Source organism: Molothrus ater, chromosome 2 (assembly GCF_012460135.2).
Source record: "Molothrus ater isolate BHLD 08-10-18 breed brown headed cowbird chromosome 2, BPBGC_Mater_1.1, whole genome shotgun sequence".
Lineage (NCBI taxonomy): Eukaryota > Metazoa > Chordata > Aves > Passeriformes > Icteridae > Molothrus > Molothrus ater.
Window position 1 is genome coordinate 61,643,549 of NC_050479.2, and position 18,641 is coordinate 61,662,189.

General features: G+C 45.8%; 2 protein-coding genes and 1 non-coding gene across 3 annotated transcripts in view; 1 reads left to right on the top strand and 2 right to left on the bottom strand.

The window, feature by feature from the left end:
- Positions 1-154: 154 nt before the first annotated feature.
- TPT1 (tumor protein, translationally-controlled 1) lies at positions 155-5,285 on the bottom strand. Its single transcript, XM_036386216.2, has 6 exons — positions 5,171-5,285; positions 4,849-4,922; positions 4,004-4,194; positions 3,165-3,270; positions 1,777-1,893; positions 155-378 (listed from the first exon to the last, which is right to left on the bottom strand). Exons 1-6 carry the CDS (start codon positions 5,196-5,198, stop codon positions 376-378), a joined length of 519 nt encoding a protein of 172 aa, XP_036242109.1. The 5' UTR covers positions 5,199-5,285; the 3' UTR covers positions 155-375.
- Positions 444-573, bottom strand: LOC118694025 (small nucleolar RNA SNORA31). Its single transcript, XR_004981367.1, has one exon. It is a non-coding gene; the product is annotated as a small nucleolar RNA SNORA31 (small nucleolar RNA).
- A 295-nt stretch (positions 5,286-5,580) lies between the features above and the next one.
- Positions 5,581-18,641, top strand: part of SLC25A30 (solute carrier family 25 member 30) — a 32,771-nt gene continuing 19,710 nt past the window's right edge. Inside the window, exon 1 of the mRNA XM_054514115.1 lies at positions 5,581-5,649. The gene's annotated coding sequence lies outside the window, so the exon portion shown is untranslated. The remainder of the gene's footprint in view (positions 5,650-18,641) is intronic.

The following is an 18,641-nucleotide window of genomic DNA, read 5'->3' on the forward strand; positions in this document are numbered from 1 at the left end:
TCCAGTGCCACAGGCAAACTGTGAAATCTGTCTGGAAACAGTCCAGTTGTAGTGGTATAGCACCAGCTGTGCTATTGACAGCATCAATCCATGGTGTAACCTCTCCTTCAAGTCACCTTGAGAGACACATCAGACCAAAAGACATCACCTAGAATGGGTTTAAATGAGTTTTATTTTAGACAACCTACATGATAGATGTTTTTTCGTTTTTTTTTAAACAATGCCTCCACTCCAAATCAGGGTCAAAATAAGTGAATAAAGCTCAAGATGACATCAGTCCAGTTAGACATTGCTGATTCCTGGTGTTGTGCCGATGAAGAAGAAACAGCAGCCAGCTATGAAGACAAGTGATCCAAAACCATACTGTTTGATTTGTTACTGAAACAAGAGCAGCAAGTGTTAGTTAAAGGTCATGACAGTATCAGCAAGTTTCTGTAACTTGTTTGTGTATTCCCTAATTCAATCTGGGCTGCCACAGTCAGGCAGGCAGAAAGCGCAAGGAAGTTATTTTTGCATCTTAGTGCAAACCAGGGAGCAACAGGAAAAGTGCTCATGGTCTATCAGAGGATGCTGATCATTTTTACAATTGTACAGAGCAACTGGCACCCACCAGCTGCTGAGCAAGCCAGGCTGAGCACTCATTCACACCCTTCCTTCTTGACACACCAAGGTTCAGGTTTCCCCTCAAGCACATCCTAAATAAGTGCCAGAGCTTACAACGTACCCAGCTGTGTCTGAAAAAGGCTGCACCAAGGAGCTGAAGCAGGTTTTACTGCACATGGCAACACCTTGCTACTGTTCTTTTACTCCACCTCAAAGTAGGTGGAGTTATCCAAACAACACATCCAAAAGGTGTGCCCCCATAGAGGAGATAGACAGAAGCTTCTGCTCCCAGGAGGTGCCTTCCAGGTGATCACCTGTTCCAGGACCAGAACAGACATCCCCCCTCCATCAGGCTGTGGGAGGTGCTGTGTCTGTCTGGCCAACTGAAGTGTCCCTTTAATTGGGCTACTGCTCCATACCAGAATCTGGCTCATCTTTACATGACTCGCATACCAGAAAGCCTGTGAGAGGCTTTACAGATAAATTTAGCTGTCTATATAGAGACTTCACAAGTCCACAATGGGCAAAGCAACTGTTGATCCCACAGTGCAGTGAATTCCACAGGTCTCCAAGCAAACCAAAAACCCACAAGTGTTGAGATCCAAATACTACCTTGTGGGCAACCACATTCCAGACCACAGGAGCTCAGGTAGTTGGGAGATTCCAGATAGAAAAAGGTTAAGTACCGGGTCAAGTAATACTGTGCTCCCAAATTTAGGGCAATATTTAAACTGACAGTTCTTGTATCAGGGCATCAGATTAAGTGAAAGAAGATAGAATATGACCATGCAAGGTACTTCGCAATTAATTCCCAGAAAAGGGATCTAAAGTAGAAATGCTCCATTTCAGAGGACTACTCTTTAATCTAATGGTTTAAACTCACTCCCAATTACACACATCTCACCAGGGCCATCCCTTCTGCATTTCTTGGCCATTAAGTCACCATGAATCACAGCAGTGATATACATCCCCTTTTAGTACAACTGAATAGTACTCAAAGTTTCAGGCACTTTGTATAATATTAAAGCACCAATCAGGCTGTACTTACACAATACTTAAAAGTTTTCAAACTGCCAGTTAGTGTTCAACTTTTAACAGGGGTACAGGAGAACAAGAGATGAAGGAGCTCACCATGTACTTGGGCACATTAACCCAGTTCAGTTCAGTACTTACACATTTCTCGATTTCTAAGCCGTCCTTAAAGAAAATCATATATGGGGTCACACCGTCCTCACGGAAATCCAGGAGAGCCACCATTCCATCTGGATTCATGTTCTCTCCTACAAAGAACTTCAGAGGAATGTGTCTCTAAGACATTTAATTGGCTAATGCCAGGAGAAAATGCCTTTTTATACAATTAAAAGTCTCCCTGACCAACCACAGGGATTTTCTCTGCAGCTTGTCCATCTTAGTGCCACCATGGCTGACACACCAGAAGAAAGGGATGCTATCCAGAGGGATCTTGACAGGCTGGAGAGGTGGGTCCATGGGAACCCTGTGAAGTTCAACAGGCCAAGTGCAATGCCCTATACCTGGGTCAGGGCAACCCCAAGCACAAATACATGCAGGGCTTGGGAATGGATTGACAGCAGCTCTCAGGAGAAAGATTTGGGGTGCTGGATGACAAATAAGTCTGTGTAACCCAGCACTGTGAGCTTGCAACCCAGAAACCAAAACATCCAAAGAGGAGTGACCAGCAGGTCAAGGGACATGATTTTGTTCCTCTGCTCTGCTGAGACCTCACCTGGAGTGCTGCATCCAGGTCTGGAGCTGGGATCCTAACACAAGAAGGATGTAGACCTGCTGGACCAAGCCCAGGTAGGCCGCTGAGATTGTCAGAGGCCTGGAGCACCTCTCCTATGAGGACAGACTGAGGAATTTGGGGCTTTTCACCCCTAGAGGCTCCAGGGAGACCTTACAGCACCCAGTACATAAAGGGGCCTACAAAAAGTCTGGAAAGGGACTTTGACAGGGGCACATGGCAATAGGACAACAGGGAATGACTTTGAAACTCCAAAGAGGACAGATTTAGATTATATATTAGGAAGAAATTCTTTGCCGTGGTGCTAGTGAGACACTGGCGCAGACTGCCCAGAGAAGCTGTGCATGCCCCATCCCTGGAAGTGTTCAAGGCCAGGCAGGATGGGGCTCTGAACAACCAGGTCTAGTGTAAGGTGTCCCTGTCCATGGCAGGGAATTGGAACTCAATGATGTTTTTCAACCCAATGCCTTCTTTGATTCAATAATTTTACCTTGTTGCTATGAACAGAGCAAGAGACAGCAAGGGCCAAAGTGATCTACCTTCCAAGTCTAACTGCAAAGTCCCTGAATCACCATAACAACAGATGTAGCTAACTACAAGCATTACCAGCTGAAATGACACCACCAAACAGCTAACAGTCTTTGGCTCTTTCTCCTCCCTGACTTTCAGGGCCCCTAATTCTCTTAAAGACCGGCGAGTTAGCATCCTCACAACAGGAACCATCAAAATTCTCAACAAGCTATTCAGCAGATGAACCAATCAGAGCTTATCAATACTGCTGTAAGGAGACATAACTTACCTGGTAGTTTTTGAAATTGGCAAGGATGTGTTTGATTTGTTCTGCAGCCCCAGTCATGAAAGGCTTTACTCTCTCTGGCTTGTGTTCCTCAAGTCTGGCTTTGATTCTGGAAGGAGAAGGAAAAAAATGCTCTGAAAACATGTTCTAACTTAATATCTTCACTGTCTGGCAGGATGTCATAGCAGAAAGAGTCGACCCAGCTACCTGTCAAACTTAGATTTTGCTGCCTTTCCCCCACTTCCTCTCAAAGCCCCCAAATTTTAACTTAGTTTTTCAAGTGAAATCACAGAACAGTACCTGCCACTCCTACCAAGGTCATTTTACAACCAGGCTAGTGATAGGCAAAAATCAGCAAGCCCTTTCCACAGCACCAGGAGTATCACCCACCCACATCACAAAGCTTTTTCACTTTCAATATTACCCCCTCTGAACACCAACCAACAGCTATTACACCACAAACTAGCAAAAAGACCCATTCACACACTTTTTTTTAGCTGTTTACATTGTCACTCTAGAAAAGCTTCAGAAGCTTTTCTTTATCACCTCAGTTCCTCCGCATGAAGGTCTGGCATAGAGAAATAGGAAAGAAAGGCTACAAATAAGATCCAAAGCACACGATCAGGTCCTCTACCTCAGCCAAAATAAACATAGATAGTCCATCCCCCATTCTCTAGGGCCCCAGTTCTGCCCAGCATTAAGACATTACTGAAGTTCACAGCCAGTTTCACACCTGTATCAGAATGAACACCTAATAGGAATAAATCCAATGCTGTTTTTACAATCCCAAGCACACAAAACCTCTGCAATCCAACTGAAATGAAAAGCCTACCAACACTTACGCTTTCATGTAATCCTTGATGTACTTCTTGTAGGATTCTTTTGTGAAGCTGGTCTCCTGAAGGTGGTGGTTAATTACTATGTCAACACCAGTTATGACTGTGGCTTCTGTTCCATCTCCCTCTGGACCTTCAGCAGAGGCATTGCCACCAATTAGAGAGTCATCAATTTGACCCTCTGTCCTGGTGACCATCTAGATTTAGAGACATCAAAAAACTTAACGGCTCTGCAAAAAACCTTAGCACTACCGCTCTTACACACCTATGACCTGACAGCAGGGCACAACTCGAGAGACACAGTTCAGTGCAAGGAACCTGGCTGCAGCTTGAGCACTAATTTCCCAGTGACAGGAGAAGAGGGAACGGGTTCAAATTGAAGGACAGTAGCTTTAGATTAGATATTAGGCAGAAAGTCTTTACGTAGGAGGCACTGGCAAAGGTTGCCCAGGGAACCCGTGGATGCCCCACCTCTGGAAGTGTTCAAGGCCAGGCTGGATGGGGCTTAGAGCAACCTGGTCTAGCGGACAGTGTCCCTGCCTATGGCAGGGAGGTTGGAACTAGATGATCTTCAAGGTGCATTCCAACCCAAAGCGTTCTATGATTCTATGACTCCCAAGCACGACTCCCCCCACGGTGCACAACCGAAGCTCCATTACACTCCAGCCTGGCTGACCCGGCTCTCTCAGGCACCATCTACGGCAGCACGGGGCACTGGGCCAAGGTGAGTCTTCCCTTCTCCCTTTCCCTGCTCGGGCTCTTCGCAGGGAGGCCACCCCCACTCCCCACCGGCCGTGAGTCACCGCGGCAACCCTTCCTCCCTCCCTCCTTCGGGGCGGGCGGGCACTCACCTTCCCCTCCACTTCCAGGCACAGGCCGTCCGCCACCTCCCGGATCTTGTAGATGTCCGAGAACATCTCATCCTCTGCGGGGACAGACAAACACACATACACACCCAGCCGCGTCAGCCCCCGCCTCCCGGCACCCACCACTTTTCCCCCATCGCTCCCGCCCCCGGGCTCCGCGCCCCCCCCGCCCCGGCCCAGCCCCGCACATGCGCGCCGGCACCGCCGGGCCCAGCGCTCGGGCCCGGGCCGCGCTTCCCCCCCCCGCTCCGAGTGCCGGCCCGGCCGCCCCTCCCGGCCGCGCCGTCCCCCCCCTCCGCGGCCTTACGGCTGATGCAGTCCCGGTAGATGATCATGGCGGCGGCGGGGGGCGGCGGGGGCGCGGGGTCTCAGCGCAGCGACCCGGGCGCGGGGCGGGAGCGGGGCGGAAAGGGCCGAGTCAGCGCCTGCCGGGGCTCATATAGCGGGCACGGCCCCGCGCGTCACCGCGCACGCGCCCTGCGCGCCGCCCCGCCCCTCCGCCAGCGGCGCCCCCGCGGGGCCGCGCCCGGAACCGCCGCGCGAGGGGGGCGCGAGCGCCGGGTTCCCGGCGCGCGGGCAGGGGCAACGCCGCAGCGGCCACAGCGGCCACCGGCACCGGCGAGCTGTCAGTGCGCTGAGGCCTCCCCTCCGCCTCCTGCAGGATCAACTCACCGAGCGACCTCATACGGCTTCCTCTCAGGGCCCTTCACCATCGTCACTGCCCTCCTTTGGACGCTCTAATAGCTGCTCCATGTCTTCCTTACATTGTGGTGCCCAGCACTCGAGGTGAGGCTGCCCCAGCTCAGAGCAGAGCGGGACAATCTCCTCCCTTGCCCGGCTGGCCATGCTGTGCCTGATGCACCCCAGGACAGGGCTGGCCCTCCTGGCTGCCGGGGCTCTGCTCAGATTCAGCTTGCCAAGCGGGGAGCGGGGTTTCATCCTTCCCAAGTCAGAGGGGTCAGGGCTGGCAGGGACCTCTGGAGAGCAACCAGTCCTGCCCCGTGCCAGAGCAGGGCTGGTGCCTCTCCCTCATTGCCTGTGGTTGCATTTCATGGCTTTCGACACCAATTTTCCTCTTGCTCCTAATCTTTTAAGCTCTCAGTAACACTTTTCTTTTTGTCTAACTTCTTATGAGGTGTCTGGGATGCGTGATCACTGGCTCTTTTCTCATTACTCAGAGTCACTGAGCTGGAACAATCACGTTTTCACTTTCCTTTGCCAGTTGGTGCAAGATGGTACAGCTTTTGGGCACATCTATGCATCCTTTCTTTTTCCGCCATTTTTTTTTAAATGTATATCCACTCTCTTTTCCTTGTCTTGTATTAGGAAGCATCTTTGCACCCACATTTTCCAGACTAGCCTCCAATTTAACACAGGCAGCCTGATTAATCCACACTCTGGCTTTCCAAGGAGAAGTGTGCCCAGCTTTTCCCAAGCACCCCGGGGAAGTGCTGCTGCCCGTATCCCACCATAGCCAGGGTGTCCCCTCCGTGGTCAGCCTGACAGGGATGTGTCTGTGTGAGCTCTCCTGGCCACTTCCAGCTGCTGCCTCCTCACCTTGATCCCCACACTGAGCTCTGAGGGGCTCTGGACCTTGCGAGGGCTGTGACACAGGGACACAGAAAGTCAATCTGTGTACATGGATATGCATTTGCTCTACTGGGTGCTGGACCTCCTCCAAATAAGTGATGTTTTCAAAACATTTATAGGGAAATAATTAGGAAGCTGTAGAGCTCTTCCTGTTATTACTCCCTCAGGGAAATTGGGTTGGGTAAGTTCAGAGGAACTGCTTATGCACTTGCAAAAGTGCTGGCTGGGGCAGGTATATTTTTATTATTTTTCTTATAAGGATAAGTGAGATTTAGCCCAGTAGTCAGGGTTGAAATGAAAGACAGAAGGGCAGTTATGCCTAGACCTCTTTTTCCCCCTTTGGACTTACTTTTCTGCTGCAGTCTGTCAGAGCTGAAACAAATCTAGACTTCACTTGAACTCTGATTCTTAAGAGACATTGATAAAATACCTTCAAAAGACATCACGGGACCTGAAACGCTTAATGCTGCTAATGATCCTGGACTTGGCAGAGACATCAGGGCACAGGACACAATTCCCTGTCCCTCACCTTCCTTAGGCAGTGAATTGCTCATTGCTTTCCTTGCGTGTGCCAGTGGAGCTCCCTTTTTATCTCCTCCTCTCCTTCCCTACTCTTCCTTCCTTTGCTCCAGATATCAGTGCCCCTTTTTTTTTTTTTTTTTTTTGAGATGGTCTAGCTTCTTACATAATCTAATTAAATTTATAAGTCGTTCTCGGCTGGTTTTCACCTTCAAGACTACTGATGCTATTTCAGGCCTGAAGAAGGGGCTTCTTCCCAAAAGCCTTTTCCTCTTTTTTTTTTTTTTTCTCAGTGGCAGCTGGCCTGAGAAAAGATAACCCCTCTTTTTACAAACCACAGTAAAAAAAGAGCAACTTACATCTTTAGCAGTGTGTTGAGTGACAGGGGAACATTTGGCTCCTTCTACGTAGTGTAATATGCAGCTAAAAACATCCAGTTAGTAGGTGTGCTTCAATTTGGTTTTATTTTCAAGAGACCATTCTAGAAAAAAGGATATTTCTGCAGTAGTCCAGAAACCTCTTACAAATTCAGATGGACCTTCAGGTTGCTTTGCCTTGCCTGTAGGTCTGTATTAAGAGTTGCAGGTGTAAAATGTGAGATGTCATTTAAAACTGCATCTGTTAAATGGGTCAAGGCTCCTGTCTGAACACCAGTTTGATGTGGAGTTAAATCAGTATCAAGCTGAAGTTAGCAGTGTCTTAATTGGCATAGGCTTCACTGAGGTACCAGTGCTGAAACTTTCCTGTGATCCCATATAAACACAGAATTATGTTATGTGCTGATACTTTGTGAAATAGATTTGAAAATGCTTTTTCCCCCCATTTTTTCCAGAAACCATTTGAGAAAACCTTAGTGTTCCTCACCTGCTTTCTGTCCAGGCAGCCTCTTCAAGCACTTCTCACATCCAGCCAGAGCTGGATTCACATTTCAGAGCGATAGATTAAAAATGTGGTCCCTCCCTCCACCTTTTTAGTTGCCAATTGACAACCAAAGTGATGTGAGAAGTTTTCCTGATAGTGCACCTCACCTTTGGTGCTGTGTAAATCCCGAAGGACTGATGGAATCCTGTGGGTTTATAGAGGAGTCTTCTAACAGTATCTGAGGAGGATTTTCTAGGCAGGTGTCTGCAGAGTCTCACAAGAAGCCTTTCCCATGGAAAGCCACACCTCAGACAGTTGTGAATTACTGCAGTATTGCTTCCATCAAGTATTGTGTGGATATGGCTGTGCTCAACTAATTGTGTCTTGGATTAAAGTGCCAGATGACAGCTGATCCTACACCATTCTGTCCCTAAGTAAACAGTACATTCTCAGCCCTTGTGGCAACTCCCACTGAGCTGTAAGAAAAGGGAGGGGATCCTGCCTTCAGCTATGTCTCCTGCAGGGTGCAATCAGTGGAAATAAAGCAGAGGTGAGGCTGGAGGAAGAGAGGTGATACTGGGCTATGACATAAGGGATGGCACCAGTGTGTTCTTCTAACCTTTGTAAAAGGCTGTGAAAGTCACATAAAAGTGGTGATGTTTTACATCATTTGCCAGGTGTGGGGGAGAGGATCCTAAGTACACATCTATATCTGCTGGTAGAAAGAAATTGGGAAAAATGAGGATTAAAGGACTGAGCAAGCCCTGGTGCTGCAGAGAGGCTGGCAGGACAGTCTGTGCCCAGTGCCCCCTTCCCCAGAGCATCTCCCAGCACAAAGGCTTTGGGAGAGAGGATGCACATGATCAGCTCATTGATTCACAAATCTGTCTGGAATTTAGGACTGAAAAAAGGAGCTGTGACTCTGTAGCCCCTCTTTCAACACACACAGATGGAAACTGTAGATTTTAACTGGTTTGCTTCAAGTTCTTTCCCCAGGGCATTTCCAGGCAATAAAGATTTGATCACTATTTGTTACCCCTTCTTATTAATTGGGAATTGATCTTACAAAGCCAGACCATCAGTTTGATTCTTTCAGGTGAGTTTATGTTATGAATATAGTCAGTCTTCCAGTGCTTGGCAATCCTTCGACTGTTTTGGATCTCGAGCCAAAATTCATAATTTAGATTTACATTGGCAGTGTACTGAACCAGAACCCCAGATCCCAAGATTAATATTTGAAAGAGTTGAGCTTTGATCATTAGTGTAGCTTATCAGCTAAGATCTATTCACAAATGATAGACCATATTAGAATGGACTAGATAGATTAAGGTATCTCAGACAAAGGCATCATTTTTAGAACACAAGGAAGGTCTTTGGTTGAGCAACAACCCCTCTTGCACTCACAACAAATGCAGGTGTTCTTAGCTTGGCGTTTTCAGTATTTACTGTTCCTCTCGCTGGCTGCTGCACTTCTGCGAACAGACACAGAGGTCACTGCGCGGCCACAAACCCCTTTTATCTGTGGCACTGCTCGCCCAAACCCTGCCCTGGGGGGTGTGAGGCTGTCAGCCCGCATTGCAGCTGCTGCGTTTTTAGGGAAAACAGGACTGCGGTTCCCAGGTTAAGAACTGTGAAGCAAGGTGCTGCCCACCCGCAATTTTATACTTACTAACTGTATAAACATCCAGGTGACTGAAAGGGCTGTGGTGGAACAGCCTGCACCTGATCCTCAGGTCTGCTGCCAATGTGTCCCACTAATGTGCTCAGTGATGGAATAGAGAGTGCATTCATTACAGTGGCAGTAACATTACATTGGGAAGGACCACTGGTGTATTGGAGATTAAGACTGGAATTGAAAAGGGATTTTGACACATTGGACAAGTGGCCTGAATTGTTAGAAGGCATTTGGACAAGGCCAGTCCATCAATGAGCAGTCAAACATTTGCTAAAAGGAAAACCTACCAAAGGCTTTTGAACACAAAGATGCAGCATAACATTCAAACAAGCTCTGAGCCACACATTACTAGAAACTGAAAGAGTGCATAGGGGAAGTGCTGCCTTCTCCTGGCCCTGGTCCTCTGCTCTGTTGTAGGCTTCTGCTGCTGGCAAATGCCAGGGAATGCTGAGATGATGATGTGCTCCATATGGGTGCTCTGATGTCATGCTCACAAACACAGAGCAGAAATGATCAGCCATGGACACAGGACAGAGAACTGGGCAGCAGTTCTACAGAAAAGATCTGGGATACTGGTGGATCCAAAGCTGAACCAGAATCATAGAGTCATAGAAATATTTAATTTGAAAAAGGCCTCTGAGATCATTGTGTCCAGTCATTAACCCAGCACTGCCAAGTCCACCACTAATCCATGTCCCTGAGTGCCACATCTGCTTGCCTTTTAAATACTTCCAGGGATGGTAACTCAATAACATCCCTGTGCAGCCTGTTCTGATGCTTGACCAGCCTTTCAGTGGAAAAAAAATATCCTAATGTCTATTTTACCTGTTCTGAGAAAAGGCCACACAATATTGGAGTGCCTAAGTGGTGATGTTATATGTAAGAAACTTGTGCTGTGGTAGATGTGAGGGGCTGAGCTCTGTTTGGTGGTGCTGGTATTTCCGGGAGCACTGGCTCCAGCTTTAACAGCACACTTTGAAAAAGCTATGGACTGATCAGAAAGGGTTCACCAGAGCAGAGGGAATGAGTAGAAGGAAAATGAGTTAGTTTGTTTTGCTGCGAGAAGATTTAGATTAGCCATTGGAAATGCTTTCCAGTACAGCCAACAGAGAAGCAAAGAATAGGCTGTCTACTTAGTTCTCTGTCCTGGCAGGTTTTTGAGAATAAGCTAGAAACCTGCTCATGGGAGATCAGAAAGCATGTTAGATCTGTTATTGTTGACACAAATAATGGCTGATTCTGCCTGTCTCTGGGTTCTTTTTAACCCTATTCATCACCAAGTGATTCTTATGTGAACTATGTGCTGTCATTTATACCTGTGTAGAGTAGTTACACAATCAGGATAAAATTAATATCCTCAAATCCCTATTCAGAATGGACAAGAGGGTTTGGAAAAGGGATATTATGAGAGAGGAATGTTGCCCTGCATGGCAAGATCGGTCTGCATGGAAATCACATGTACACAGAAGGAGAAGCATTCAGGTTCTGCACTGCCCAGAGTTTTAATCCTAGTGAGTCCCTATTTTAGTCCTGTTTAAATACAGTGTGGTACAATCCTTTGACTCAGATTAGAGGTATGCTGCAGAAAGGGCTCCTTCCATGCCAAACCTAAGGCAAGGGTAAGCAGGGATCTAATTTCTTGTGTTGGACTCTCCTTAGTCCATGGGCAGTAAACCTGGATGTCTCTCTTACAGCAGACTGGAGGTTTTATAAAGTCATCCACAAAAAAAAAAAAAAATTCAGTGCATGCCTGGCAGGTTCAATTGTTTTGCAAAGAATGGGAATGGAATTTATCCTATTTGTCCTCCACAGCAAAGATAGCTCACGAGCAGATCCATTTGTTAAGAGAGCTCAAGCTGACTTCTCATGGAGCAGCCGGGCTGGCTACCGAAGGGAAGGGGAGTTAGAAGTGCAGGGAGGGGAAGTGTCTTCCCCAGGCAGGGCTCAGTCCCAGGGTGTCCCAGCCAGGCCAGTGGTGTGGGAGCAATGTCTAAAGCCACTCCAAGGGCTGGGATGAGCCAGACATGGGGCCGGACACAGCGTACCTGCAGCACAGCCCAGGTGGGGAGTGAGGGATGGGCCTGAGCACAAACAGCTGCTGAGCCCTGGGGAAGAGGGTCCCAGCAGGGCAGCTCACAGCCCCATCCATGGAGCTGGTTTTACTGCAACATGAGCCAAGGTTACAATTTCTATCATAGGCACCACTTCAAAGTTAGCCAAACATAGTTAAGGCAAACATCTCTGCCCAATTCTTCACTGAAGAACAACTTCAGTTAACTTAGTGGTCCCTGTTGAGGGGACGATGTCCTCATGCGAGCTCTCTATTTTTGTGCCAGCCTTAAGGCTTTCTGAACGCCTGTGCCATGTAGAGACACCCCACTAGATGGCAGGACAGGAGCCGGTGGACGGCAAGCAGGGCTCTGCTCACCTTGGTAGGCCAGAACTTTTTCCACTGCTGTTGGTACCGTTCCCAGGTCACCTGAAATGCCCCAGGACCAGCGCAAGTAAAATTCGATCTTGGGCCTGCAACTGATGCAGCCACTCTGGGCTCCTGGCCAGCTGGATGCTGCACACAGATACCATTCACTCCAGATAATTAGCATCCACTCATAATGAGCTGGGGTCTGTTGAGTTCTTAGCCATTATAGGGGCTAATCCTGCCATGCTAAACTCCCTCAGCTGCCATTTTTCAAAATGGCATTTGCTTCAGAAATCTTATGAAGCCTGAAATTGAGTTCTGCCATTTCAATCCATTCCTGTGAGCTTTTTAGGTCATTGTTACACAGTGTGAGCTCTCAGTCTTGTCAATAGGGAAATAATCATCAGAGCACTCAGCATGTTAATGGTGTTATCCCTAGAATTCTGACACTACCAGCGGGTAACACAGTTACATTTAGAAAGCAAACTTTGCTGCAGATGCACCAGGAAAATGGCAGGATTTAATACCCATTATGAGGAAATGGGTAGATTAACTTCTTGGTCTCTCAAAGCATCACTTTAAAGTACTGTAGGAGACAGCAGGCAACAGGACTAAAAGATTCCATTTTGGAAAACAGCTTCTCAAATGGCAATCCAGTAACTTGAGGTCATAACACATGTCAGCTGGAAATACAAAGCTGCTGTCATTTTCAAAGATCTCAAGACAGATATTTATTATTTTCTGTTAAGAATTTAGTGTCCACTACATTCCTCCTTTCTGCAAAAACCAAAAAGGTAACTGGGTGACAAAGGATATGTTGGACACTTAGGAGGTACCTCCTAGCTTCTGAGTGATTTTGAGTTGCTCTGTTGTTTCAGAAAGGTGTGGCAGCAGTGTAGGAGCTACTCAAAAATGGGGAATTTTAAGAGAGGGATTAGAGAAGGAGGTGTTTGCAGATTCTATCCACAAATATGCTCTGAGGAAATAGGGACTGATCTATCTGTGAGATGGCTGATAATCTGAGGCACTTCAAGATAAGGGTAGAAAAGGACCTTGAGAGTTCAGTCAGCCAGTCTTCTTTCATCAGGGGGATTAGTTAGACATGCACTTCTCTGGGGAGATGTTTGCTTACCTTGTTCTTCAGATTTCCTGGTGCTGGAGACTTCCATCGTCCTCTGTAGAACAAACAGAACTACTGAACAGGGGGCTAGGCCCTACCCTGTGAGTGTTGCAAGTATAGGGTGGATCATAACCTGTATTGATGTGGGTTTAGAGGCCTGTCTGATGCTCAGAGCCTTATGGAGCTCATTGTGCCCCATTCTACACATTCTACATAGACATTTGGCTACACAATTTCTGTATTTATTTAAAAAGCCCAACTGTATTATTTGTGAGTACTTTCACACAGGATGAATCAGGGTGTTCCTCACTGTTTGGTTCTTTCCCTGGGTCAGAGGGCACATGGAAGTGTTTCTCCACAGCTGTGATGCTGTAGGTAGAGAGAAAAAATAGAAGAACCAGCTCATCTCATGTATTTCTTCAGGAGCTTTACATAAAAAAGTGGTTTAGCTAATGAATACAATTCAGGGCAGAGTGGCCTGAAGTGATAATAGATACTTCTGTGAAAACATAAGAGCATCTCTCAGTGCTGATCACAAGACTAAAGTGTTAATGAAATTTTAAGAAGGAAATAGAGAATAAAAGCAGAAACATCCCTGCCGTATGTCTGTATACACACACACATAGAGTAAATATATATGCACACAACACACACACACATTTTGTATGTAATTGCTGCATGCCCAAATGTCAAGTGCCATGTGCAGGCCTGGCCTCACAGTGTCAAAAAGGTGTGATAAAAGTGGGACCAGTACCAAGAAGAGAGGCAAGGAGCAAAATATTATCTGCAATAGGACACATTAACTTTAAAAGGTGATATCTGGGGTGGGGATGGTGGATGTGATAGAAATCTTGGAAATCACCAGCAGAGTTGAGAAAATTAGAAGAGACCAACTATTCACTGTCTGTCAGCAGACAGGAAATATGGAAACATCAGGAAAATGATGAGGTGACAAATTCAGAAGAGTCAAAAGATGGCTCCTTTTAACACCCTGTGTATAGTTACCCTGGGAAACTTATTGCTTGAGGATGCTGTGGATACCAAAAGTTTAGATTATTGTAAAAGAAACTTTAAAAAATTGCAGAAAAGGATACTAAGCACTTCTGGCTCAGGAAGAACCCCTACAGCCAAGGACTACTGGAGGTCAGGAAATTCAATACTGAGACGTTGCCTTCCTCTGCATAGATTTGTATGTTTTTCAGGAAGGAGTTTGAAGATATCCCTGTATCCTTAAATGCCCTTTATTAACTTGTCGATCATATGCAGCCTTAGAAGAGAACTTTTCTAGAAACACAGAGGGGGAAAGAAAGTCATAAGGAGGCTAGGGAATCATCTCTGTCTGTCTCTCTGCCCTGAAATAACCCTTGACAAACTTGTGGGGCCATGCTGAGGTGAGGGAGGACCTGCTGCCCATTCTGCCTCACCAGCTCCCAGCTATGCCAATTACATTAGCTGCTGCCCTGAGGATTTCTCCTCATCTGATCCTGCTGTCTTACACTTCTGACCTGGTTTTGACATTTGAAAGAGCAAGCAAAACCTTCCTCACATGTGACAGGTGGTTTAGGGGCCACCAGCTTCCTTACTGTTTAATGACTGTGCTCAAATGCCCAGCCAAGGCAGTGTTGGATATCCCTGAGTAAGCGAAGGATTACAGAGGTGATGTGAGGTCAGGCTGCCTTGTTTCAGCACTGCCAAGAAATCACATCCACCCTCAGCACTCTTTTGTATGGCCACAGGCCCCCTCTGTGTGTCTCATTTTTCAGTTTTTCTGCAATGTGGTCTAGTGCTGTGTTCCTCCAGCTGTGGCTCATCAGACATTGAATCACAGCAAATTTCCTGTCTGGGACGTCCTGCCACACGTGAATACCTCAGTCCACAAATGTATACAAGCAAAATGCATTGGGACCTAGAAAACACATTTTTGCACATCAAAGTTGAGCACAAATATTTTTCTGCTGTAAATAACAACCACTGTGGTGCACACAGTGCCTGTTCTGTTTGGGCTTGTTTTTCCTAAAAGGTCATGCTATCCTTCAGTCTTGAGAAGCTCCAGGGTGTGGGCGGGAGCACAATACACACCTGTGAGGCCACAGAGAAATTCCTGTGTGTCAAAACTGGCGCTTACAGCCCCTCCTCTCTGTGATGGCAGTCTGTGCATAACCCTCCTGTCTCACATTCTCCATGCATGAAATGAGGCCAGTAATGTTTATCTACCTACTGCAAGGCTTCATAGAACAAATCATTGCTACTCTATGGGGACAGGAAACCAGGAAGAAATCCCACTGCAAAAATTAATAGGTATGGGAGCAAGTGAATGCAGAGAAATCAGGGAGGCATGGGGGCGTAGCTCTTACAGCACAAAGCAAATGATTCTCCTCTGAGAACAGCATGAATATGGAAACCATGCAACAGATGCACTATGCTGAAAATCAAATAGATGCAAATTATTCTGATCATCTTTTTGGTGCATTTTCTCTATTCACGGGCGGGTTTGTGCTGAACATCCTATGGAGAAGCTGCTTTTGGGGAGAGTGGATGTTGCATACACAGGGTGAGAGCATGCAGGGTGTGATGTGCTTGTGGTGCCCAGAGCTGTGGGGGGCCCCTAAACAGCAGGATAGAAATTGGCTTCAGAATCTTCTGGGGCAAGGCAAAGGGGTGAGCTCCAGCCAGGCACATAAGAGCAATGCCATGAAAATGGGGATAGTTTTTCTTTCTTTCTATTAATCTGAGTTTACTATCCACTGCTTTGGATTTCTGCTGGTGGCCAGTGCTATTTAAAGAGTTGGCTTTCATCCAAAGCCCTGCGTTGCATGCTTCACAAGAAACACAGACAGAAAAATAGCAATTTCTCCATTAGTTTATTGAACAGGTCTGCTGGTGCTGAACACAAAAGGCACCATTTCAGTTTCTGCATGCAGTCGTGTTTATAAGCAAGCTGCTTTCCTGAGGGCCAGCTTTTTCAGAGGAACAACCTGATCATTTGTGGGTGTCTTTACTACCTGGAGTCTGACCTAGGCAGACAGAGGCTCAGGGCATGATTTTTATTTACAAGTCTTTCTTTTTTAGAGCATTTCACATGCTCTCATTTCACATGAAAATACAACATTAAGGCCGAGTCTTCTGATTTTTGTAGCCCACTGAAAACTAAGGGCCAGGAAAATTCTTTTTCATTATTTTCTTGATTTCTGATTATATTCTCCATTCCTGAACATAGCCATGATAGTTGGTAGTTATATTGACCAAATATGTTTCTTCATTCATAGTTTCTCTTCTGGTGTAATGCAGTCACAACAAATTATTACTTATTTCCATAGGTAGGGAAAGAAAACTGTGGAGATCATGGATATTCAGGATGGATAGCGAGAACCTGAGATCTTGCCATGATAATAATATTTCAATGGTGCTGATGATGAAGTTTGGTCTACAGAGAGGTACAAAGTTTGTTTTCACAGTGTGGCATTTGGCCCAAGTTACAAAATGTTAATCTTGAAAGAGAAGCATGAAAAAGGGCTGAGTTTTGGATGGCCGTAGGGAACTCCCATGTCCCAGCCCTGCTGGAGCTGTGCTGCTTTCTAGGGTGTTCAGGGCTAAGCCTGTAAGTATGTTTTTAGGAATCAAAGTACTTTTCTTCTTCCCAGCAGGGGCAGGAGCTTCCTGTGATGCTCAGGTCTTGTTCTTGGCACTCAATTTGGATTTCCATTTCTTGGTTTCAGTCCCTTTATTCATAATGTGTACATGTGGGCAGTTACAGACCACACAGAAATACCCTGAAGAGTCATTGCCTCAAGGAAGAAGACTCAATATTACAAAGCATGTAGGAATTGTGCCCTCTTGTTCAAGCCCAGTGACAGAGATGTGAACAGCACCAGGCACTGTTACAGCCTTTTTTCACAGTCAGTGCAATTTTAGTCATTCAGAGTTCTGAAGTCCTTTGTTTGGTTTTTTATATCATTAATGTGAAGGACCTACTATTGTTTAAAAACTGTAACTACTAGCTTAAAAACTGTGACTAAGAATAGTTTTGAATTTACCAGAAAGGCACAAAGAGGAGAAAGACTTGTATTATCACCACAACATTTAAACAATATATTATCATCTATAAATCTATCCCAAAGATTAAAAATTAGATAAAAATGCACACAATGTTAACTACTGTTAGCTTATATAAAAATAATTTTTATGTGAAAAACATGAAAGCTACAGATTGTATATACTGAACACCTGGACTTGCATATTGAACTCATGCATAAAGTACTTTAGCTTTTAATACAAATGTCCAGTAGACATCTGAGAGATAAAGACTGTTGAATACAGGAGTTCTGGTTTTGCCTAGTGTGTGATACACTAGTAATATTGAGCTGGCTGTAGTTGTTATATTTTTAATCACATAGATTGCAAGACAAGAGCTGTAGTTTTCAATGCAATGTTTTCTTTTCCATGCTCTGGCAAGTGACATCATGGCTTTGTTTTGGCTTAGTGCAAACACCAATTCTTATGTTAATAGTGTATAGTAAGAGGAAATGAAACATTTATGTAATTGCAGAAGTGAAACGCAAAAAAGAAAATAATTATTTTTTAATACATGGGCACAGCGTAACCCCACAGTAAGGTCACACTGCCTGCTCTGGCTGCAGTCTGTGGTCAGGAAAGGTCTCTGGGAGCTGATTTTGGAACCTGGCACAAACTGGCTCTGTCATGTGCTACTTGGGGGAAAGTTCAGACATACAAATCTGGGCTTATAAACAGAGGTAGCGAGAACTAAGATGCAGTTCTGACAGAGGAGATTTATTATAATCTTTTTACCTGTCCCCCTGCCCTTTTACCTGCCCTTTTACCTGCCCTTTTGTCTGTACTTTTTAAGGTTCATGTTTGCAAGTACCTCTTCAAATATGAAGTAAGGTTAGGAGTGGGGTGGAAAGTATCTCTATTTGTGTGTGTGTTCTATGATGCAAATGGAAATGGAAAACATTTCAGAGTACGGTCCAGAAGATTTTAAAATTGAGATGTTCTGGAGCCAAGCTGGACCAAGCTTTAAGTATGAATAAAACCAGCTAATCTCAGTCATCAAAAATGCAGAGTGGCTACAACTGTGCCTTGCACCATTGACTCCTCACCCCTATGGCCACAGTCAACTCAAATCAGCAGAGCAGAGCTTCTGTGAGCTCAGAGCACTGCTGGAACACACATCTCTGTGTTTACAGTGCAATACTGACTGCCAGTGTCACAGGATGTCTCTAGGTGTAATGTACATTAGACAGCATAATCTACTTCATAAATTCAGCCACATCTTTTGCAGTGCTGGTGCACATGGAGTATTTTGAGATTACTGTGTCTAGCCTAATATTGGAAGATCAGAGCCTTAGTTCAGGATGAGCAGTTGGTCTCCTTGCAAGAATATTTTGCTCTTGATTTTCATTCAAGGCTTTTCCCCCCATTTTTACTACAATGAAAGTTATGGTCTGAGAACATTACAAAGTAATAATCGGCCTCCCCCCACCACCCTCTGAAACAAAACTGGCTTTTCAAGAATTTTCACAGTACATTGCTCACAAGGCTGAGGGAGATCAGCTAAAACTTGGAGGCAAACCCAG